This window comes from Mytilus galloprovincialis, chromosome 1 (assembly GCF_965363235.1).
Source record: "Mytilus galloprovincialis chromosome 1, xbMytGall1.hap1.1, whole genome shotgun sequence".
Taxonomy (NCBI): Eukaryota; Metazoa; Mollusca; class Bivalvia; order Mytilida; family Mytilidae; genus Mytilus; species Mytilus galloprovincialis.
This window is the reverse complement of record NC_134838.1, coordinates 81,818,833-81,843,455: the sequence shown is the minus strand read 5'-3', so window position 1 is coordinate 81,843,455 and position 24,623 is coordinate 81,818,833. Positions and strand designations below refer to the sequence as shown.

The 24,623-nt window shown below is 32.3% G+C and overlaps 1 protein-coding gene across 3 annotated transcripts in view; it reads right to left on the bottom strand.

Moving 5' to 3' along the window:
• The window catches only part of LOC143085614 (uncharacterized), a 71,441-nt gene extending 60,458 nt beyond the window's left edge, over positions 1–10,983 (bottom strand). For 2 of the 3 annotated variants that reach the window (XM_076262078.1, XM_076262093.1), the window contains exons 1-10: positions 10,812–10,983; positions 8,194–8,369; positions 7,701–7,773; positions 7,069–7,179; positions 6,494–6,618; positions 4,814–4,997; positions 3,554–3,622; positions 2,043–2,259; positions 1,102–1,214; positions 344–469 (exon numbers count right to left, since the gene is read on the bottom strand). In XM_076262078.1, the coding sequence (XP_076118193.1) occupies positions 344–469; positions 1,102–1,214; positions 2,043–2,259; positions 3,554–3,622; positions 4,814–4,997; positions 6,494–6,618; positions 7,069–7,179; positions 7,701–7,773; positions 8,194–8,339 (1,164 nt within the window). In that variant the 5' untranslated portion in view covers positions 8,340–8,369; positions 10,812–10,983. Of the gene's footprint in view, positions 1–343; positions 470–1,101; positions 1,215–2,042; positions 2,260–3,553; positions 3,623–4,813; positions 4,998–6,493; positions 6,619–7,068; positions 7,180–7,700; positions 7,774–8,193; positions 8,370–10,754 lie in introns of all 3 variants that reach the window. The other variant, XM_076262084.1, reaches the window with a different exon arrangement.
• Between the last annotated feature and the right edge of the window lie 13,640 nt (positions 10,984–24,623).

The window sequence follows — 24,623 nt, the reverse complement described above, 5'->3', positions numbered from 1 at the left end:
TTAAAAATGTTTTACAGAGCTTCTTTGCATAAGTAGAATATTATAGGAATTGCTTAATATTTTACAATTTGCAAATACATGTAGTTAAAAATAGAACCAATTATTCAAAGTGAAGTATTGATTGGCATATATACTTCCTTCATCTACTGCCAGCATTACTGATTTCATATTTTATAAAGTCTACACAATTCAGGTGGAAAGCAACATTTATTTCAAAAACCAATGCATGCTTAAATAGCTCTGGTCAAAATTCTAATAGAACTTACAAGTTGCATGATCACAACTGTACAAGTATGAGTGTTATTTCAGTTCGTCTTTTATGGAAAAAAATTATTGACAATACCTCTAGTCTGTCATAAGCTTTAAAAGTCTTCATATGTTCTTGTCTCATAAAAACTGTCCTAAACTTTCGACCAATGGCAGCATATAATTCCATTTCATCACTTGAGTTATCTATTTTCTCTAGATCCTGTAAAAATATTTAGAAAATCATACACAAAATGCGTAAATACTTAAATTATGTTTCTTTTAATGATGCATGTATTGGTATATTCAAAATGAAAATTACAACTCTTTACATAGTTTTTGATTACTCTGTCACCATGAGGCCTATGTATTTCACTAGGGACTCAAGACTTGAAAGCAAATGATGCACTTAATTGTTCAAGGAACGTTTTGGAGGAGAAGCAAGGACCCCTATATCAGTCAATTAATTAATACTTTTTTTTTTAAACTTATATTAAAACAATTACTGACATATGACCAGACCTGCTCTTGATTACAAATACATAATGAATGACCATAAAACCAATCCTGCAAATTGATTTTTTTTTTTAATATTCATGATCCTATCTTCTTTTTGATAAGATTTCATTCACTTATTACATAGAAACTAAACTAAACTGAACCTTTCTGGGACTTTTAGGTTTTCGCCGAATTTTCCATTTAATCAAGTTCACAATGCATAATATTTAAAACCATTGGAATTAAGAACATGTTTGGTTTAATCAGGTTTCACTGTAAATCAAGACCACAAGGCAATCTATAAAGATATTTAAGAATACAAATGTATAAGAATAAGTTTATTACATTTCTACTTACATAATTGATTCCATATAAATTGAGTAAATAACTGATATGTGGTTTGAGGTTTTGGTAATCTACTACTGTCAATGGTAAACCTAAAGTTGTTTCATCCATAGCTAAACCACCACCTAGAATAGTAATCATTTTAAACTGTTTGCAAATAAAGTATCAAAATGATTTTATAAGTTTAAACATATTTCGTTTTTCAAAGAACCTTTTAGTATCCAAGTTTCCCACCTATATGTTGTTTGATTGATTGCGGTTGCTTGAGGTCCCCCTAAATGTTGAGGTTATCTGTTATACCAACCAAAATTTACAAAAGACATCATTAATGGGGAAAAAAATCAAGAGGTATATATTTTCAGATTAAGGTTCTTGGTATGTACAAGTACCATGCCACATCCATTTGTATTTTTGTCCATCTGATGAGTTAAGCCTTTTTAAACTGATTTTTATAGTTTATTCTTATGTTGTGCTGTTTAACCGCTGTCCCAGGTTAGGGGGAGGGTTGGGATCCCGCTAACATGTTTACACCCACCACATTATGTATGTATGTGCCTGTCCCAAGTCAGGAGCCTGAAATTCAGAGGTTGTCATTTGTTTGTGTGTTACATATTTGTTTTTTGTTCATTTTTAGTACATAATAAGGCCCTTAATTTTCTCGTTTGAATTGTTTTACATTGTCATTTCGGGGTCTTTTATAGCTGAGTATGCGGTATGGGCTTTGCTCATTGTTAAAGGCCTGACAGTGACCTATAGTTATTAATTGCTGTGTCATTTTGGTCTCTTGTGAAGAGTTGTCTCATTGGCAATCATACCACATCTTCTTTTCTTTTTTTTTTTTATATCTAATCAGTTGTAATTCAAAGGTTTAGTGTTACTAAATGCAAATAAGTACAAGAGAAATTATAGGTTGGTAAATCTATGACAAAGGTTAAATTCAAGGACATGCATACCTGAAGCAGCGGCAGCATAAGTAAAGGCTGATGTAGGAAGTGGGGTGGTTGTTAGAAGGTTGGCATTGATTGGTGGTGGCTGTGGCACAGGTGTATTGGTTCGTGCAGTGGTGGCAGAAGTAGGACGAGAGGCACCACCTGACTTAGGCCTCTGAAAAAGTCCTATAGAATCATCTTGATACCATGAAGCCATCTTTGATGCTTGGGTTTCTTCCTCCTTAAATAAATAATCAAAAGAATATGAATAGATGAAAATTTAGTGCATACACTGTTTAAAAATAAATATCAGTTCTATATTTCTTCAGGAACCTCTGTGATTTAAGTAAATCATCTTCTGTGTCACCAGCCTGTCAACACTCATGTTGTGAGTTTAAACTTGGCATGTGGAAAGTGCAAAAAATTATAATCTTAATTACTTTGATTGCTAGTTTACCTGCTGAATGCCAGTGATTCTCTCTTGGACCTCTGGCTCCTCTACCAATAAAAATGGACTGCCACAAAATAGTCAATAGTGCTGAAGTGGTGTTAACCTCAAAAATCAACTAATCAATTATCATGCAACTCATCAGTGAGCAATGATACTTTTAACCTTTTTTCTTTTTGATTGACCAGTTACAAAGCATAAATAAACTGTTATCACAGAGATGTCTCGCTTTTTTGTAATCTCGATAATGCAAATGTTGAAATAAAAAATAGCAACACTTTAACATGTAAGTTTAGCAAATATTCAAAGTCAATGAACTATGACTGGAGGTACATGGCTAAACAATCTCCATGAAAATGAGATGTGACAATGCTAATATATATATACAACTGCATACCAAATACCATTGACGTATCATAAGTAGTTCTCTTTAAACAAACCTAAAAAAAACTTATACATGTAAACTAAGCAAAATTTCAAAGTCAATAGACCATGAATGAGGGGGCAGGGCCAAATAATCTCCATGAAAATGAGATATGCTGATGCTTATACAACTGCATACCAATTATCATTACTTTACCACTAGTGGTTCCCCATAAACTGACCTAATCACAAACTCATACATGAAAACTAAGCAAAAGTCAATAGACCATAACTGAGGGGGCGGGGTAAAATAATCTCCATGGTAATAAGATGTGCCAATACTTATACAACTGCATACCAAATATCTTTGACTTACCACTAGTGGTTCACCATAAACTAGACCTAATCACAAACTAATACTTTGTTGACGCCGTCGCCGCCGCTAGAAACAGCATATCTATGTCTTGCTTTTTGACTCCATCAAGCGAGACAAAAAATGAAATGATTGCTTGATAGAATTTCGGATGTTTTACCCTTTTTTTATGGTATTTTTTTAATTGCTTCTTTCTGCAAAGTAATTTTGACATTTCCTTAACTTAAACACGCAATCAGAGGTACCAGTGCAGGTATATATTTTTTCTAGCAATGAATTCTTCCAGGAAGTTCTATTTTGTAAGAAACTAAATGTTATTCAGACAGCTGTAAAGTTTAATATTTATGATACCTCATCATCTTTGTGTTTCTCTGGTGGGGCTGTTTCAGCTTTATACTGTACTGCAATCCATTTTAATATCTGTATCAAAAAGTAACAATTATCATAAACAAATTTATTTTAGCAGATAAAATCTTTCACCTTCCTTCCTTTCTAGCGTACTGTGCTGTGATTTATTTTTCAAGATTTCCTTACTTTATAGATGTATTTATTTTAAAGACCCAAATTTAAAAATTTGGAACAAATTTTTTCTGTACATGTATCATTTTTTTAAATGTTGCAATTAGATAAATATCCCATTGCAATGCTCAGAAATGTAAATGGAGGAAAATTACATGAAACAAATTTAATCAACATGCAGTTTATCTTAAATATCCAACTGGTTAGAATCAGTTAAAATGCATACAAAATTACAACATACCCTGAGATAAGGATGAATAGTTCTAAGTGAGTGTAAAAGACACACTAAGCCATCATAAAAAGATCAACTTGTTATTCTAACATACCCGGGAACCTCCGTGGCCAAGTGGTCTAAGTAGTTACTACTGTAATCACTAGCCAGTCAACACTGGGGTTGTGAGTTTGAACTCGGATAATGCGATTGCACTAGACTTCAATCTTAATTGACTAGGATACTTTTCCTATCGGGAGTCTGTGGTTTTCTCCAGATACTCTGCCTTCCTCCACCATAAAAACTAGCCCCCACGAAATAGCCTAAATGCGGTGCTTTAAAGTGGCGTTAAAACAACAAAAATCAAATAAAATCTACAGTGATATTGTTGTCTTTTTTCAAAACTACCTCTACTGTTTTTTATTGGGAAAAATGCATATTTTTTATTGAAATTGGGAAATTTGTATATTTTATTCTGAACACATCTCCGATTTTTTGCTGACCTTTGCTGTCTTTTTGCACTGTTTTTCCATGTATATTTTGGTTGTCAGACATTTTCAACCTGAAAGATACTTTTCGGAGAGGGGAAAGAAACAGAAGCAATGATGGTACTTAATGCATTGAAAACTACATGTGTTACAAACACCATTATGATTCTGATCAGAAAACCGGATCTCAAAAATGCTTTCTAATATCAAAATAATAACATGAATACGATATTTACAAACATTACTACCAATGCCATCACTGTATTGGGAAAATATAAAACTTTTTGGGAGGAATTTTAAGCCATTTTTTTCAGTAATTGGGAATTTTCTCTAGGGGAAAAAGCCGAATTTCGGCTGTTATTTGAGGCAAACAATATCACTGATCTAACATACCCTAAGATAATGATGAACTGTTCTAAGTGAGTGTAAATGACACACTAGCCATCGTAAAAAGATCAACATGTCTTCCATCTTGACACACATAATTCCCCCATCTCCTCCACACAGCATGGACTCCTTTGCTTCGCTCAGTCTTTGTGCTCTGTCTACACAGTCGTTATACTCAGTCACAATTTGTCTGAAACATAAAAATATAACCTTTTTTTTTAATTTAAACAAAATGATGTAATGTGTTAGATATTTGTTAAGGCTTTCAGATGTAAGTCACTTTTAAATGTTTATCTTTTTATGCAGTTTATTGTTGTTTTGCTGTGTCATTAGTATTTGAATAATGACTCTTTTACTTTAAACAAGAGTGCACACGCTGAAATGTCTCGCCTTCTATACTAATCATTGATATTATGTTGATAGTCCTAAGTATAAAGCTTAGTTTTATTACAACTGTCTCATAAACTTAACATTAACCAAGATAACTAAACAAAGACCAATGAACCTTGAAAATGAGGTCAAGGTCAGATGAACCATGCCAGGCAGACATGTACAGCTAACAATGCTTCTATACAACATATATAGTTGACCCATTACTTATAGTTTAAGAAAAATAGACCAAACACAAAAACTTAACACTGTGCAATGAACCGTGAAAATGAGGTCACCGTCAAATAAAACCAGCGCGACTGACATAAAAATCATAAAATATTTCCATACACCAAATATAGTTGACCTATGGCATACAGTATTAGATAAAAAGACCAAAACTCAAAAACTTAACTTTGACCACTGAACCATGAAAATGAGGTCAAGGTCACATGACATCTGCCCGCTAGACATGTACACCTTACCATCATTCCATACAACAAATATAGTAGACCTAATGCATATAGTATGAGAAAACAGACAAAAACACAAAAATTTAACTATAACCACTGAACCATGAAAATGAGGTCAAGGTCAGATGACACCTGCCAGTTGGACATGTACACCTTACAGTCCTTCCATACACCGAATATACTAGCCCTATTGCTTATAGTATCTGAGATATGGACTTGACCACCAAAACTTAACCTTGATCACTGATCCATGAAATGAGGTCGAGGTCAAGTGAAAACTGTCTGACAGACATGAGGACCTTGCAAGGTACGCACATACCAAATATAGTTATCCTATTACTTATAATAAGAGAGAATTCAACATTACAAAAAATTTGAACTTTTTTTTCAAGTGGTCACTGAACCATGAAAATGAGGTCAAGGACATTGGACATGTGACTGACGGAAACTTCGTAACATGAAGCATCTATATACAAAGTATGAAGCATCCAGGTCTTCCACCTTCTGAAATATAAAGCTTTTAAGAAGTGAGCTAACACCGCCGCCGCCGCCGGATCACTATCCCTATGTCGAGCTTTCTGCAACAAAAGTTGCAGGCTCGACAAAAATCATGATTATCTCCAAATTATTATCATCCAATAATATGCAATTTCTTGCTTGAAAACAGTGGGAGTTTTTTTCCAAGCAAACCACATCCCTTAAGAAGGTTGGAAAAATGAAAGAACAGACAGTGGTTAAACATTACCCCTGAAATAATTAAAGATATAGAAAAAAAACATTGCGGAATCAAGTAAAATGGAACACTCATTGTTAGATTATTTTTTACCTTCTGATTATAACTTACGATAATCTCTTTGTATAAAGAGGATATAAAGTCTCTATAGAACTACTATGTTCACAGAATCTCTTCCATCTTAACATGTGTGAATATTTACATTGGATCAGCTGCTGCATTCTCTCTAAAAAATGCTGAAGAAAAACAGAGAACAGTTAACTTTTAAAGACATTACTTTTCACTTTCTATGACAACACATAACCATTAATTATAATAATCTCACCAATGTATAGACATAGGTAATTCTTTTAATCTAATAAGAACATTTCATGTTTGTTTCACAAAAATCTGTGACTTAATTGGCAGACAATTACAATGCATTCCAAAATTATATTTATATTTCCCAATAAAATGCAACATTCAAGGCAGCACATTCTTTCAATGACAAAGTCACAAAAATGCATATAAAAAAATGACACTTTTCATATAACTTGGTTGTAGCATAAAAATGTAATTCTATTGACTTGAATGTTGATTTTTTTTTTTGTGATTTCATAGGGTTATTAAAAGCTTTAATCATGCTTTTGTCATGGCTCCTACACCCTACTAAAGTTACAATTCTTTTAGTGTACTAAAAATATTACCTGGTGTAACAACATAGGTAAACCTTTTGGTGCATATTCAAATTCTTCAGCATTCATCATTTCTTCTACCATCAATTCTGACTGCATTTTCAATGGTTTGGCTTGGCTCACCTTGTTGAAAATAAAGATAAAAAAAAACATTCAATACATATTTTGAGAAATAAGTTCTACTATCAGCTGAGCTCTATAGTCCTTTTTTTTATTGCAAAGTGTATACTTTTCTCTTACTTGTATGGATTTAATTAAATTGCCACTTGCTAATATGTTTACATTGTTCATATTCAAGTTTCTCTTATGACAAATCAAAGCTTAGGTACTAAACTCATGTATTAAATGCTGTGTAAAAAATGACATAACTTTTCATCAAATATCTTGTCTATTATCATGATTATGAAAATTATTTGATGTTGTCCTATGTTGACTTATCTATATATATGTCTTTTTCTTTTTATAAATTTCCTTGGGTTGCTGTCAGGTTGCACTATAAGTTCTGTAAGTAAAGTATACATTTGAATTTGACAAAGGCCACTGTTCATACTCAGAAAGAAAATGGCATTCAACCCTATCAATCAAACAAAAAGACCTATGTATATATGTAAATCCAATTCTAGAAGTTAAAATAAATTCATTACCTCTTTTGACCTAGTAATGATTCTTTGTCTTTCTTGCTTGAAATATTCCACATCTCTAGGCATTGGCACAGAACTACAAAACATATGGGAAAAATTATGTTTAATTTTATACACCACATAACACTATACAGAAAAGTAAATAAACTGTTATTTGTAAATAAATCTTAATCTTTATATCAAAATAACTAAAAAAAGCATTACTTCAGACATATTTTCAGGTACAAAATTTACATATACCATGTCTTCATATCATTATTTTTCAAGCATCCTTGTATTTAACATAATCAGGAAAATAACTCATGTGTGAAATTTCCATATTTAAAGTATCACATCTAAATAACCAAGTACATGTATCTACTTTTTAACTGATATTTTATAAATAATCCATTCTCAAATTGTGAAAAACAAGCATGGCCATATTGTTTAAACTAATAATCAATAAAATGAAAAGTTATTATTATTATACGACTTTTTGTTTAAGACATTTTAATACCTAATAGATCGTGTTGGTAGCTGAAAGGCCATATGATTTTCTTCCATTTCATTTCTGAGCTCCTCCAATTCTTTCTTGAGATGACGTTCAGCATCCTTCACCTTGTCTGTACTTGACACCTTGTACAGTTCTCCTAGATCATACATCTTTGTATCTTTACTGACTGCAACCTAAAGCTAGAAATCATATCAAATATTAAATAAGTCATTATATATGTCTGGGAAACACTTATCTCACATAAGCATGATAAGAATATTCACTACTGACTAATATCTACAAAATATAAGTTAACAACATTTTTAGACAGTATCCATTTTTCCTAAGATTACATACATGTGATTCTTCCAGCGGGAGTTAAAATCTTCCGCTTTTCAGACCCTCCTCCGTCCTTCCCGTTAAAATTTGAAATCTTCCGCTTTTTGAAAACGTCAATCTCGAAAAAAATTTCAGTAGACATTTCTGTTTACAAAATAAATACGAACAGGGAAAAAGTCTGAGAAAAACGGAAGTTTCCTGTAATGGAATTTGTGTCAAAAAGGTAAATAGGTAAATAGCCTTGAGTAATCAATGAAGGTGTTAAGGATTAGACTGTATATACAACAATAAAAGATGATTGGCATTTACATAGTAATCAACTAACTAGTTAAATATACATGTCTGGATGATTAAAAGTGATACTGACAATGGAACAGTTGTGATAAACATCGACTTTAATAAATTTTGATGCTGTTGAAAACATGGAACAGACTTAGTTTATACTGAACCTCAAAGACAATAAAATCAACTCAAATATGATATTTATGGCTTGTCTTCTATCTAGGCCAATGGAATACCTATATAAGTGTGTTTGTCTTATATAATTTGACAAAATACAAACTGTTTTATGTTATCACCAAATACATGTACCCCAGCATAATATTAAAGAAGACACAGTATCTAGCCAAATTTAAAAATGGTGCAAGTCCAGTGCCAAGGGTCAAGACCATGCTTACTACACTTCATGCAAAGCTGACTATGGGGCCCTAATTACTTGACCAAAAATATGGAGACAGCTACCCACCAGAAAGCCCACAACTCTATCAATTCAACACCTTCTGTTACAAACATGTTCAGTAGTGGTACTAAAGTTGACAATGTGGCTAAAGCAGAGGTACTTTATGCCAACTATGTATGATGGCTGATCACTTTATCTTTGAACTATATATGATGAATAAATATTTGAACCTCCCCCTTATCTTCTATTTTACTAAGTAAAAATGGCTATGCAGGTGTTTGAAGGTAGGGAATCATTGTTTTTTTTTAACAAGACAGGAAGATATGCAGTTTAAACACACACGAAAAAATCTTGCGTATGTCGATAAAAAGGTCTTAAATATATCTCCAGTTATGAGGCCCAAACTCCAGCTGAAAATGTCCAAATCTCCAGTTGTGGCTTGACAACTCTGTCACATGTATGAGATTATATATACATCAAACATATAAAAAAGTGAACAGACTTAAGAAGTTGATACGGCTGTCCTTTATCTTAATAGATTTAGTAAACTTTGCTAAAACTTTTATTTTTGTAATGAAAATTAAAAATATTTAAATATAAGACTTTTTTACCACTCACCTTTATATATTATTATAAAATTCATAAGCATTTATTTATTATATATATGTATAATTACAATTTGAAATTGTTCCTTAAATTTATTTATATAAATATTTGTATACATTAAATATGGGGCCAGATCGACTTTAGCAAAAAAAAACTTGAGGCCTGATCAACACGAAAGCCATAAATAATTGAGGGGTCAATTTGGTCTTCAATAGGGTACAACTATTATGGTAAAAATATCTTCAACAACAAGACTGAAACTTTTACCTGGTTTTAATAAAACATCAAAATAAGCATGTGATATTCTTCAAATTATATTAATATCTGGTATTTTTGCATGACGTCACCATTAAATTGGAAATCCAGAGATGTCACAAACTTGCTAGTCCCAGATTACTCTGACGTTCAACATCTGTTTTCCCATGGCCCAAGCTTGTCTAGCAAAACTGTCGTTGGAGGACAGAGTAATCTCGGACTAGGACTTGCAAGCATCAACAATATAATACACATGATCAGTTCTACCAACTTTTCATGAAGCAAATGCGTGAGATTTGGCCAAAATTGAAAAGATCAAAGAGAAAAACAATAGATCAAAGGAAAATGCCACCAAAAAAGCATGAACATGTGCGAGTCTCACGCTAAATGTGTGAGACTTGGCAGCCCTGCATGATACATGTACATTTTAAAAGGATGCAACAATAACCTTCTGTTCTAGCACAGAATATATATATCCCTTATGGAATATTATAGTACCCCAATTGGATTTTTATAACCAATATTTGTGACTGGTCTCAACCTGTTTATAGAGTAAATATATTACTATTGTTTTGTTTGCTGCTTTTTTTGTAGGATTTAGCTTTATTGGCAATGGAACGCTCAGTAGGTCATATCATGTTTGTGTTTTCATAAATCGCATATAATTTACACAAAAGAACAAGCCTGACAGGTCTAATCTACTTGCTTTGCTTTGTTATGATAGTCACGCAAGTCGGTTTTCATAATATTATTTTATGCCTACAAGTTATTTCCTTGCTTGGTGTCTCTTTGCTATGCAGCTTTTTATTAAAATAGCATGCTGAAGCTGTGTGTTAAGTATCTGGTTATTGTTTATTCTGTCATTTCACAGGTTTGTTTATATTTTGCAAGCGAGCTGAAGTGCGTTCGGAGTCACTCGGCAACCAGAATCGGTGACAAAAATGTTCACAAGTTTTCCTGATGAAAATACAATATACAAAACGCTCTAAAGATTTAGATAACAAAAATTCCGCGGGAATTTGAAATTTTGTTGTGCGTTCGAATATCATTCGTTAATTAAACCGATCAATTTGTCAAACTTTTAAAAGCACACACCTGCCAAGTTACTGTCACTATTTGCAAGGAATCTTCCCCATGCAAGCTCCCATATGGATTTTTTTAAAGAGCAATTTTGTCCACAATTCAAAGAAATCAATTTTACGATGGCTAGGTATAGGTTTGTAAAATTATGAAGAAGCAGAAAAATAACATTACAGTCATTCCCAAAAAATGGGTACAATTCGAATGTAGACACTGTTAAAAAATAAATTTCAACTGAGCAGAGAGAGAGTGTTGTTTTCTTCTGTGTCTATATCTAGTCTGTCATTTTTTTAATTTTTACTTACACCATTTTAGTTGTTTTCTAGTTTTAGCATTTTTTGTAAGACAAGGTAAGTATGAACGTATCGGAGGTTAGTGTTGTATAAAGTCATCTTAAAAATTGCATTAGAGAAAAACACAAGATTTAAATCCAGGCTCATGTGAAATGGGTTACATTTACCACCATAGCAAACTGATTTATACGTATTATTCTGTATATATTGAAAGCAAATACCAAATGTAAGGTCTGAATTAATATAGTGTTTAAAAAATAATTCAAATAAGTAGTTTTCACAACTTATTTAGTAATAAATTTAAACTAATGAAATGTTATGCTGTATAATATTTTAGTTTCATAATACAGCTTTCAAGGAAAAACCCTATGATTTATGTTTTGAATCACTTGTATGTATTTTTTATGCTTGTATTAATCCCCACCCCCATCTTTGTTACGGAGGTTGATATCAAACCAGTATCTGAATGCTGATACATAGTAACACTTAACTCTTTAATGCTAGCTTTTCTAAACAATTTATTGACATTACAAACTAAAAAACTGTTTTCTATCAAGTTATATGTTTCTTTTAGTCAAATAGACTTGTTCTTGTCAAAATCTCCGTAACGATTTATGGACTTTCACTCAAAAATATGTTTTACCTAAACCGAATACTGTTCAACTTAATTTCATTAGCTCTATACAGATAATGTCATCTTCCTTCACACCATAATGTATGTATTATACTCAACTATGAAGTTTTGGAGTCAAAATAGTTTCATTTCGAAAATTTCTATCCTCCGTAACGACATTTAAAACCTCCATAACGGACAATTCCAGTTCTTACCAACAGCAAACATATAAATGAATGTAAATATTGGAATTAAATGACAAACAAGACAACAGAATTTAACATTTTTCTTAGTAAATCGTTATCTAAAAAGAGTAAAGTCCCGTTAGAGAAAAAAAACTTTTTTTCCTTAAATTTCTATCCTCCGTAACGTTAATCAATGATGTCGTCTATGATTGACATCACCTTTTGATTTTTATTAGTGATAATTGATGAACTGATTTGGTATCTATAACAATGTACAAGAATTTCAATTGGTATGATCGTGTTTACATGCATCTTTAGATTTTTTTTATTTGCATAACCTCCGTTACATTGATGAGTCCTAAATAATCTTGAAAATGTTTGCCATAAACCTCTGTTAAAGTTATGATTGTCGTCGTAATTACACAAGTTGTGTTGTAGACTATTTTAAATCTAAGAAAATGGCTGATATAACGTTTATTAAACGTTATAATGTTGCTCACATAATAGGGAAAAAACAAGTTAACCTACCTTTCTCAAAACAACATTTTTTTTTCTCAAAATCTGTATTTTGTTTGTCTGTTTTCTTTATAATAAATGATGTCTGCTACAAAAATGACTTTCGGCAGTGTCGGCAGCCGCTGATACTGATAAAAAAGTCTGACAACTTAACTGTAAATAACTGCGTCACGGAGGTTATTTAAACGGAGGTTAGTTTTATTTACATTATACATGGAAATATGTAACAATATTGTTGAGTTGCTTTCTCAAAACTGATTATTGAGAAGCTTTATGTGTGCTTTCAATGAAATAATCATCATTTTGATTTGTTCTTGGTTAGTGCGTTCCAAAATACGCGTTACGTAGGTTGGATTCTTATATGCGACAATCGAAAAAAAAGAGAAGGAGAAGATTTTTTTATATTTTTCGTTTCATTGCAATAAAAGTTAAAGGCAGGATTTTAAAATTTGATGTATCAACTTTGCTTAAAGTCACATTGGGCATGATTTCCAATCATATAAATATGTTTTGACTGTACCTAAAGATACGTTACGGTAGGTTATACGTTTATCGGCGACATTGGTTTAATGGGTAAATCAAAGTGTATATTATAACTTTTGATTCTAAAATATTTTTGTGGATAAAAATCAATATAGTGTCAAATAAAAAAAGCAAATCTAATCATGATTTAGATGAAATAAAGTATTTTAATTCACACCGATATTTGGAGTTTTTCTTGGCGACATTCGGAATTCGTGTGATTTCCGTATATTGAATAGAAAATCACACAAATATATTTACGATATACATCACAAAAGAATATAATTTTATTTTAGTATACATATTAATCACTTAGAACACAAAAAAGATTATCTGTGACATATGTTAAGCTGGCATTTTGTGGCTATTTGCCGGCGACACTGAAATTTTGTAATTGTACCCATTTTTTGGGAATGACTGATTATAATTAAAATTAAACAATGTTATAAAATACATTTGTAGCCCCCCTTGAAGATTTTGTAGGACAATAGGAAACATCTTGTGCACAAAACCCCATGGTGATTTTGTAAAGCTGGCAGGCATGAAAGAAAGCAATGTATAAATACATAGAAAGTTTTAGTGAAATCACTATTTTATCATTTAATTATGGGAGGAAATGCATAAATAAATATAAAGGATAAAAAAGAAAAATATTACAACGTGACAGTATTACTAGGATTGTAAAATAAGCGAATGTTTACTTTTACAATCTTCCCACGAGCAATCATACCATGGAACCAACTACCACTTCCTGTGCCATAGCCGTCCCAGAATGGGACGTATATGGGCGTTTTTCAATTAAAAAGCGTATATTTCAGACCTAAAAAAAAATGGAAAATCAACTTGTCTAAAATTTAATTTCAAGAGTTATTTTGAATACCTCTATTATAGACCTGTTTGTAAACAAAAAGTGCAATCTTAAATACTCCTTAAAATGATATTTTTTTCATAATTTGAGTACTGTTTCGTAGGGGACTTTTGTCCCCTACGAAACTGCTTCTAAACACACATATGTTTGCAATTTTAAATGTTTCCTATAGACATTCAAGTTTGTTTACTTTATATACTAGGAAAATCACTTTTTTTTCTGAATTGGAGAACCATTTTTTATCGATAAAGATTAGACAGTACTTCACACTCGTGTTACGTAGTGGACATTTTGGTGCGTTTCGTAGGTGACAAATCCGTTTCGTAGTGGACAAACAGTTTCGTAGTTGACATCAACCCTATTCTATGTTAATAAAAACATAATAAAAATTACATGAAACTAACCCTTGAATGCATGGTAGTGGTAGTGTCCCCTACGAAACGTTTTTCTCCCATACTTGTTTCGTAGGTGACCGTTTCGTAGGGGACGTATTCACATGTTTTATTTTTTTCCCACAATCCCTTTATTGCAAAAGTAACAAGACTGATTGTATTCATCAAAGCATGTATTAAGCTGTACACTGATATTTTTTTCATAATTTTAAACCAGATACTGATGGAGATTTGACCCGTTCCGTAGTGGACATTTACAAAAATACGGTATCACTCTGGTTCATTTGATGTGCTCAATTTTTTTTACCAACAATTTAATTGCCGTTATAAAAGCATCACTTCTTTTGTAAGACCCTAATGTTTATATCTCTTGCAAACAAAAATTACATTGATTTTATTAAACGGTTTATTAGCAAATTTTAATGACTTCGTTTCGTAGTGGACATTTTGTTAGGGACACACCTTCTGAAATTAAAAATCCTATGTTAAAAGCTGTTTATTATAATATGTTGGCTTTAAACATACTTTTGAATTATTAAAGAACTTATATTAAGTAAAAATAACATTTATTTCTACATTTTTTTACGATATTTTAGAGTAGAAATGTTGAACAGGCGGTCTAGGGACATGCCATTTTGGTTGTTTTGGACCATTCAGGAATCAATAAAAAGTAAAATCACAAAAATACTGAACTCAGAGGAAAATCAATTCGGAAAGTCCATAATCACATGGCAAAATCAAATAACAAAACGCATCAAAAACGAATGGACAAGAACTGTCATATTCCTGACTTGGTACAGGCATTTTCAAATGTAGAAAATGGTGGATTGAACCTGGTTTTATAGCTAGCTAAACCTCTCACTTGTATGACAGTCGCATCAAATTCCATTATATAGTCACCGATGCGTGAACAAAACAAACAGACATAATAGGTAAAAATGTCAAAAATAGGCGTACAGCAGTCAACATTGTGTTATCATCTTAATCACTATAAAAACAACAAATGTATCGAAGAAGCACAAAAAGGCATACATCAAATTAACATCCTCATTTTGATTATATTATACGATTATATTTGTCTATGTAAAATGCACCCATCAAGGAAGGAGGGTATGGGTACTGGTGTAAAATTGCGCGTTTGAAATTCGCACAGGTAGACATGAAATAATTTTGTCGTTCAAAGTATGACGGGATGCATAAATACAGTCACGCAAAATAGATATAACAAACACTGACTTAGCAGTTAAAGTAATAATAATAATAGTGTGGTTCAAAGTATGACGTGATACATAAGTACAGAGTCACGTAAAATGTATATCACAAAAAAGTTGGTTAACAGTAAAAGTAATATTAATGAATAAAATAATTTTGTCATTCAAAGTATGACAAGATACATAGGTACAGAGTCATATCATAAAATAATTTTGTCATTCAAAGTATGACAAGATACATAGGTACAGAGTCACATCATAAAATAATTTTGTCGTTCAAAGTATGATGGGATACATAAGCACAGAGTTACGTCAAAAGGATATCTCTAAAAACAGACAACAGTAAAAGTAATATTAATAAAGACAAATAAAAGGATAATAGAACACGTAATTAAGATGATAAACAATAAATTAGAAATCCCTTTAAAAAATTAACTGTTTCTTTGCTTAAAAATGTTAAATCTAATTCAATGTACTGACTGCACAAAAAATTACTTGCAAAGACCAAACACATTTTTTTTAAAGTGGCTAGGACAAGAAAATACGCTTTTATTGAAAAACACCCATTTAAGTCGGCAGTCAGGTGACCGTGAGTAGTAAACTTCCACAAAATCGTACAGTGTATATACTTGTATTCTTTAAAAGAAATTGAGGCTGTGGCTATTTTGCGTGTGTAAATAGTCCTTAGTGAGATATGTCTGCTTGCGGATGCCGGTTACTATTAAACATGTTAAAGTAACCTAATTTGAGTTGAAGTTGATTGAGTACAGAAACGTTTATGGTGTTTTAGGTACCACGTGTTTTTGTTTGAATTCGCCTCATTGTTAGATTTACAATTAATTTGGCTAGTTTATTCTTTTTCTAATTTTAACAAAATATTTACTCTGACTCTTTGAAAAAATATAGAACTGAATACCAAAAACTTGAACTATTCACTCTATCTGAAAAAAAAAATCGTTTGATATCAGTTTGACCGAAACGCTAATTTGGATCATTGAGAAACTTGATTTCTCCTTAAAATTGAACGTTCATGACAACGGCTGGTTTTTACAGAGCTATCGCTATCTCCCTTAAGTGATATGTACCACCTTTATGAGTAATATGACCAGAAGGCCGGGGTGTATATATCTATTTCAAACCTTAATCGCACATTGGCTGAAAAAAATAAATGATTAACTCTGTCATTTCTTGGAAGACGGGATAACTAACAAAAATGTTAAGTCTCATGTTCTTTGAAACAATTTTTCGAATACATACATGAATAGTCGTATTTCATCATTTATAACGATTAATATAAAAAAGATGTGGTATGATTGCCAATGAGACAACTATCCACAAAAGACCAAAATGACACAGACATTAACAACTATAGGTCACCGTACGGCCTTCAACAATGAGCAAAGCCCATACCGCATAGTCAGCTATAATAGGCCCCGATAAGACAATGTAAAACATTTCAAACGAGAAAACTATAAACGGCCTTATTTATGTGAAAAAGTAAATTTCAATAGAACTGAAGTTTGTAACACTGTTTTTGAATAAAAAAAATGTATGCTGCAACATAATCTTATTAGAGACAGTAGTTTACCGATGTTTAAATCTCATAAAAAAGGAATATACAAATCTAGGTAACCGTTAAAGGAAACTTGAGAGAATCGTATGAACTCCGAAAGGATCTAAACCGGCATCTACGAAAGTGGACGTGCATCCCGGACGTGCATGTCTCTTGAAATGCATGTGTCATCCGCCCAGCTAATTTCACATTCATATATTGGACATAATTAATTTGTAAATTATAGATGAGACGAGTATTCAAGTGTTCTCATATCTAAGGACCTCAGGCAACATTTTCCAAGTGAGCCGGTTCCCTGAGGTGCGTACACCTCACATTTGTCAAACATTTCTTGACAGTGTCAGGATCAGATGAGGTTGAACAACTCAAATGTCAGTGAACGGTTCATTTTCCATGAGAACGTCAGTTTGGAAACGCATGTGAATTTATAATTGATAAAGCTACCCAACGCTTATATCTTATGATTAACTTTTAATATAAATGATCACGAAATCACCTGCAAGTTATTTATACCAGTCATCAGACCTATTGTCGAATTACTAGTAACATTGCTTGTAAGGATTGCACCAACGTTTTGCATCAGAGAACTGATATATCAGAAAATGAATTTAATTACTATATATAATCGAAGATGTTCTTTAATGCATCTTATTTGGTCCAGTGGCTGATCGAGGGGACCCGATAGAAGACATAGGAGTTGTAACACAATCGTGGAAATCTCAGTCAGAAACCTGGTCATTGCATTTCTTTTTATATATTTTAACTTTGTGATTTTTGTCATTGTGGACAATTTGGTGTTAATAAAGTCTTTTGATAAATAAGATAGATACAACCGTGAATTTAGAGCCTGACAATTGCGTAGAAACCTGTGTATTGTTGATGACTTATGTTGTTCCCTGTTTGTTGGTCTGTTGAAATTTGTGAGTGTTTTTTTTTTTTTTGCTGTCTCGTCATGGTCAAAGTAAAAAAAAAAGACAAACAACACAATAAGCAACACGACAACCAGGAAAAAAAACCAGACAGTCATATCAGGTTATTCTGAAGAGTAAGGAGATACTATTCAACCAGTGGCATTCGTTGTCGGTTGCTTATAAATCGTATTCCATAATGCCATACTAAAGATAAAGATGACAGATTGTTGCCATAGCAATTGAAAGAAACATATCAATGATTATCGCATTTTTACGAAATTTTCCTTTGATCTTACTGTCAGACTATTAATTTTCTTTATCAGCACAGTAGAGTCACTGGTGTTAAGGTTCATCTGAATGAATTAAAAAAGGCCGTATTTTGTGTGTAAAAACGATGACATTTGAACGCAAAATAAAAATAAATGAAGCAACTACAGAATATGCATAACCATTTGATATATGACATATATACATGTACCTGTTAAAGATATGATAAATAAAGCAGCTGTCTAGTCAGTTATTGTGGTAAATAGATCGATATTTCAATTTCTTTCAAAGTTTCAATGTTGTGTGCGCGTTTAGGGCTGGGGAATAGGGGGAGGGTATTACTAATATACCATATCCCAAAAGTGCAATCCTTTCAATTTATTGCTCCTAATGAAAGTCCCATTATACCACATTTAACGATTATCCCTTTTTTCGACTGAATAACGATTATCATCCCGAATTTTTTCGACGGCAATTTTCTAAGCGCTCAGACAATTATAGTACACCGTTACGATTCAAATATGATGGTAATGGTATAGAAAAACCTTAACTCTTAACAACAACAGGCTACATTTGAGAAAAATGACTGAACAGATTTTACCTTTTTTACCGTCGCAATATTGGGATCGTCGTAATTCCAGTTAAGATTACACCAGTTAGAGTGATATGAAAAAGGTACTGGCTACTTTTACATGGAAATGTAACAATAATAAAAAAAAATATTGTTACATTACAAGTGTGGACACAGATGAGTGTGGATAGTATGTTTGGATGTTTGACAGTGTTTTATGATAAATGTAGTTCTATGATTTTCCTATATGTGTTATTAACTGTGTTGCACGATGACAACCAACCTGAGCATTAGGAGTGTTGTTTATGTTATATTTAGTTTAGTTTTTATGTTCAAAACGGGCATGGAAGAGACACTAATTGCATTAGTTACCAAATGATTATGATAGAATATGTTCCACATCTTTGATATTGGAAACATTTTTTAGCTAGGAGAGCAACACATAATAGGTTCAATTTTTCATGATTTTTTAAATTGGGAGATGATATCTGAGAACATGATATAAGGAGCATGTAATTCAGTGGATGTCGTTTGTTTATGTGTTACATATTCGTTTTTTCTTTATTTTTTGTACATAAATAAGCCTGTTATTTTTCTCCTTTGAATTGTTTTACATTGTCATTTAAAGACCTTTTATAGCTGACTATGCTGTATTAGCTTTGTTCATTGTTGAAGGTTGTGCGGTGACCTGTAATTGTTAATTTCTATGTCATTTTGGTCTGTTGTGGAGAAGTGTATCATTGGCAATCATATCACATCTTTTTTTATATGTATTTGCTAACTATTTGTATGGTTCTATTTATATATCTTTGTGGTGGCTTGTCAGTATCATTAGTAACACTTTAAAATGTTGAATTGATCCTCAGATAAGAAGACATTTATTGGTTTTTAGTAATGACAATGCCTAACATGATGCTTGGGCCTGATGAGCTACAAAGTAAGCTTCTGTGCTGTTTTCTATCAATTCTTTGATAATATATATCTCCTTCAAAGCTGGTGAAAGCAAAACAAATTTGGTCAATGGACAAATAATGTTTGGTTCAAACAAAAAATAAAATGATTTTATCTCCCTGTTACTTTAACATTGTACATAGAAATGATAATACTTTGAGACATCCTAGTACATGAGAGTTGTCTGTAAAATCTTTATTTCACAAAGAATGAATTGCATAACAATGAACCGAGCTCAAAGCAAAGCACTTTAATAATACACTTAGACAGAGAGCTTAATCCAGTGATATACTTTGTACTACAGGTCCTTCATGAACATCCATCAACCAGAACCATATCTCAATAACATGCCATACTACATGGTTGGATCAGAAGTCCTGAAAAAGACATGATTTTTTTTTATGGTATTTAAAGTATATATGCATAGGTTAAAACTTTCAAAAATTTGTGGTATAATCATTCAGTGTCTGGCAACTATCAATCGCTTCATGCACAAATTGATATAGGTTCAGCATGAGTGCCCCTCTGTTGGAAATAAAAACATACCTCCACCTAATTTTAGTCAACTGATGAAGACATTCAAAACTATAAAATGTTAAGACTTGTCAGTGTCTATATATAGCTATTCACCATCACCACTGAATCAGTGATATATGTACACATATATACATGTAAGACTAAAATTAAAGTACATGTATATAAATTATAAGACTAAAACTGACATTCGGTCTTTACCTTCATTCCCCAAGTCCTGTTCAAATCTGATTCATGATAAAATAAAATTCCAAAACTACAACCAATGAAATCAAAGGCGAATTAAGAGGCCCCCCCCCCTTGTCTGGAAAAAAATGGTTGATTATTTAGAGAACCACTGGAGCATGACCGGAGTGGGCCCTCTCTTAGGCAGTCAGTGGGCCCCCACTTATGAAAATTTCTGGATTCGCCACTGGAAATATCCCTCTAATAGACTAGCGTTTAAATCCCAGTTTTCTAATATGGTAGCTACATGTAGGTGGTTCCTAAAACTAAAAAATTTGAAAAAAATGTTTTAAATATTTCAAATGCATGTACATGTGATAATGTAAATTCTCCAAATTTCACTGTATTTTCCCTTTTGATGTTTTTCAACTACAGCCAGTTTGGTGTGGGTTGATGTTTGATTGTTGTACATGTTATATATCGACATGAGATTTGTTAATATAAATAATACTTATTTCCCTAAATTCAAATAAAATAGATGTGAGAAATTAAAGGAAACCATATGCAAATATTAAAAAAATTATTCGCATTTGTTCTGTTGATTGATAGTGGTACACATATGAAGAAATGATGAAATCACTTATATATAGTTCTGATCAAAAGTTTCATGATAAACAGGCATGGTAAATAAGTAGTAGGTTGTTTGAAGTTTGCAGCATATTCAACTTTGAACATCTTTTTCAGGTCTACAATTCATATAAAAATCTGTATATATGTGGTATAATTTCCAATGAGACAGCTTTCCAGAGGTTAAAATAACAAAGTAATTATAGGCAACCATACAGCCTTAAAAAGTGAGAAAAAAACAGTCAAGACATGTTAAGACAGAGCTCCAGATAAGAATTCACAAATTGGGGTTTTTACCCACCATTTTCTTATGTTATTGGGTGATTAAGTTTTTTATTGCATTATCAATTCAAATTCACCCCTCAAGTTAATATCAAATTGGGTTTTTCACCACCAAGCTCCTTAATGTATTGGGTTTTTACATCAACACAATATTGAATATTTAGGCAATATCAACCCCAGATGTTTTTCCATCTTAAATATGTTTCTTTCTTTGTATACGTGCTAGCTATTTTATTTGGTTTATTCACTGAAGAGCAATTGTAGGTTTAATTTGTGTCCAGTTTCAAACCTTCTGCTAGTTTTGTATTTTCTCACAACTTATATAAACTGTAAAAAATGGATACAGTATGTGTTTTCACAGGCACTCATCTCAGAATTTTTTATCACTCATTAACCGTAAAATGAAAAAAAATAGTATATAAACTCTAACTATACTTGAATGTTTTTGTTTTATTCAATTTACATAAATCTGGGTTAAGTGATCCCTTATTAGAACTTTTGGTTTCCGATGCTTTCCAACTACATATCATGATTTGGCCTTTCACTTTTTCCAACTCAGTTTGTTTTTGACGAAACCCCGTGTTTATTAGCAATGTTCTCGTTAAGTTACGCAAACATGCTCGTGCGTTAGATGGACGCTTCCTAAAATCACTGGCTGAGTCTTGTTATCATCATAAAACATGAAAACATGCTTCTATTCAATATTTTTACCGGACATTCAATTTCGTTTTAATTCAATGTATGTTATGATAAATCCCGAGCAATTCGAAAAAAATATGTCAAAATGACACACGATAATTGGATAAACGCCGAGAAGATCGAAATGTTTTCAAAAACATGTGTACCTTTGGGCAACGGAAAATTCCAGCAGGGACCCATTTCAGCTACTTGATGCAGGGATCTATTTTTAGAACAAAAGGACATTTCCAATTATAAATATTATACAAATAGATTTACGTGACGACTAAACAGATAAGGGTAAATAACGAAAATGGTAGCCAATAAAAGGGTTGAGCACTCATGGTTTTGGCATATGATTGGGTTTTCCTTTGAACTAATTGGGTTCTTGAACCCTGCAATGGGCAATTGCATTGGGTTTTTTATCATTTGTATTGCGTGATCACGCAAATACGCAGCTTATCTGGAGCTCTGCTGTTAAGTAAGCAACAATTAAATTACGAAAAATTATGGCCTGATTTGCAACTTATAAAAAACAGGTTTGGAACCCTCCCCCCCCCCCAAAAAAAAAAATTGTTCCAATGAAGATAAAGGAAGATGAAGGCAAGCCTGGAGGGGATTCATTACATTTCAGCAGGGCTTTCCATCGAAATTGAAGTAGAAGGCTCAATTGAAATTAAAGGCGGCTGTTACATGCGTTCGGCAAAGCCGTACGCCCACTAAGCTGTAAGCTTGGTGCCTCACGGCAGGGGGTGTGGGGGCCGCTCAAGGCCCCCAGAAGCTCTGCCATAAATAGAGCAAAATCCTGCATTCTCGCAATCTCCTGGCACCTATTATTTCATCTTTCAAATGACCATTTTTTATGTATGAAATTAAAGAAAGAAAAAAAAAATCTCAAAGAAATTTCATTTTTTTTTAATGTTGTAGTTTTGTTTATTTTTATTACCTTATGCTTAAAATTCATTTACTTTTAAAGGAGTTTTATTTATAAAATAATCCGGTTTGTCAGAAAACTTGATCGATTTATTTTGCATAACTACATGCATTTGAAAACAAATGACCCCTTTTCTCTCTAAAGACTGTTTTGCGTATTTAAATCATACAATTATTTCTCAAGCATTGATATGTCCTCTGATTTTCTCTTTTTTTTGTAAACTGTTCAATAAGTCGGATACATAAATCGTTTGGAAATGTTATTCATTTGAGGTCGAGTCGACAATATTCTACTTTCGTTTTTGACCTTGATTCTCTGAACACCACGTGGGCTTTGAAAAATGAACTTCAATAGATACTGTGTTCCAGATTCTGAACAATATGATCTACTACACTTTCTTTAATTTGACTGATATTATTCCATAACATAAGATTGTCATCCTATCTGATTGTCTTCACGTTTTAAACCCCAAAAATAAGCCAACGAGTTAATAACCATCGGAACGTCTCTATTGTTATCGTTCAATGACCACCGGAACGTCTCTCTTGTTATCTTTGAAAAGAAACGATGCATTCTTACTTTAAATAGACAACCAATCAGTGACCTGAATTCATGTGAACTATATTTAGCCCAAGGTAAACACTGACTTTTCATCCCTTGTTTATCGTGACCGCGACTTTGCGACAATACGTCTCTCGTAAACATTTGAAAAAGTTATTTTTTTCTTTTTGAATTTATATTTTTGTCAGTGAAGTAGCCGGCACTTGAAGCCACCGCAAACGGCGGATTTCCGCCGGCTATATACCGGCTTCAATGGAAAGCCCTGATGTCAAATAAAAACATGAATATGATAGTTACATACAATACTACATGTATTTATTAAGTATTAAATGACATTTATTTTAGTGATTGGTAATTAGGAAAAATCTGAAATTCAGTTGTAAATTGAGACAAACAATATCACTGAATGCAGTTTCTAGTCAAAAGACCAGCAAACATGGAAATCTACCTTTTGAATGAAAGGAGAACTCTTACATTGAAAATGAATGATGTAAATCTAGATTCTAATAAAAGCGGAATGGAGCTCACATTCACAACAGTTAAAGCATTGCTGAATTAGTGAACAAAGCATTTTTCTCATTAACTTGAAAATCCACCTATTAGAATGGAAAAAACCTGAATTTTAAGACATATACATTAAATTATAAAATTCCTGATAAAAAGTGGTGCTGAGCATGCATGTAATATGCTTGAAACATATTCAAAGAATAAAGTTTTATAACTTCCTAACGTCATTTCCAAAATTTATCAAAACCTAAAGGGGGGTTATCTTACTGTGGATTCCTATATTTTTCGTGGATGTCAATTCTCCTGGATTGTTGAAAACTTGCATATTCATCGA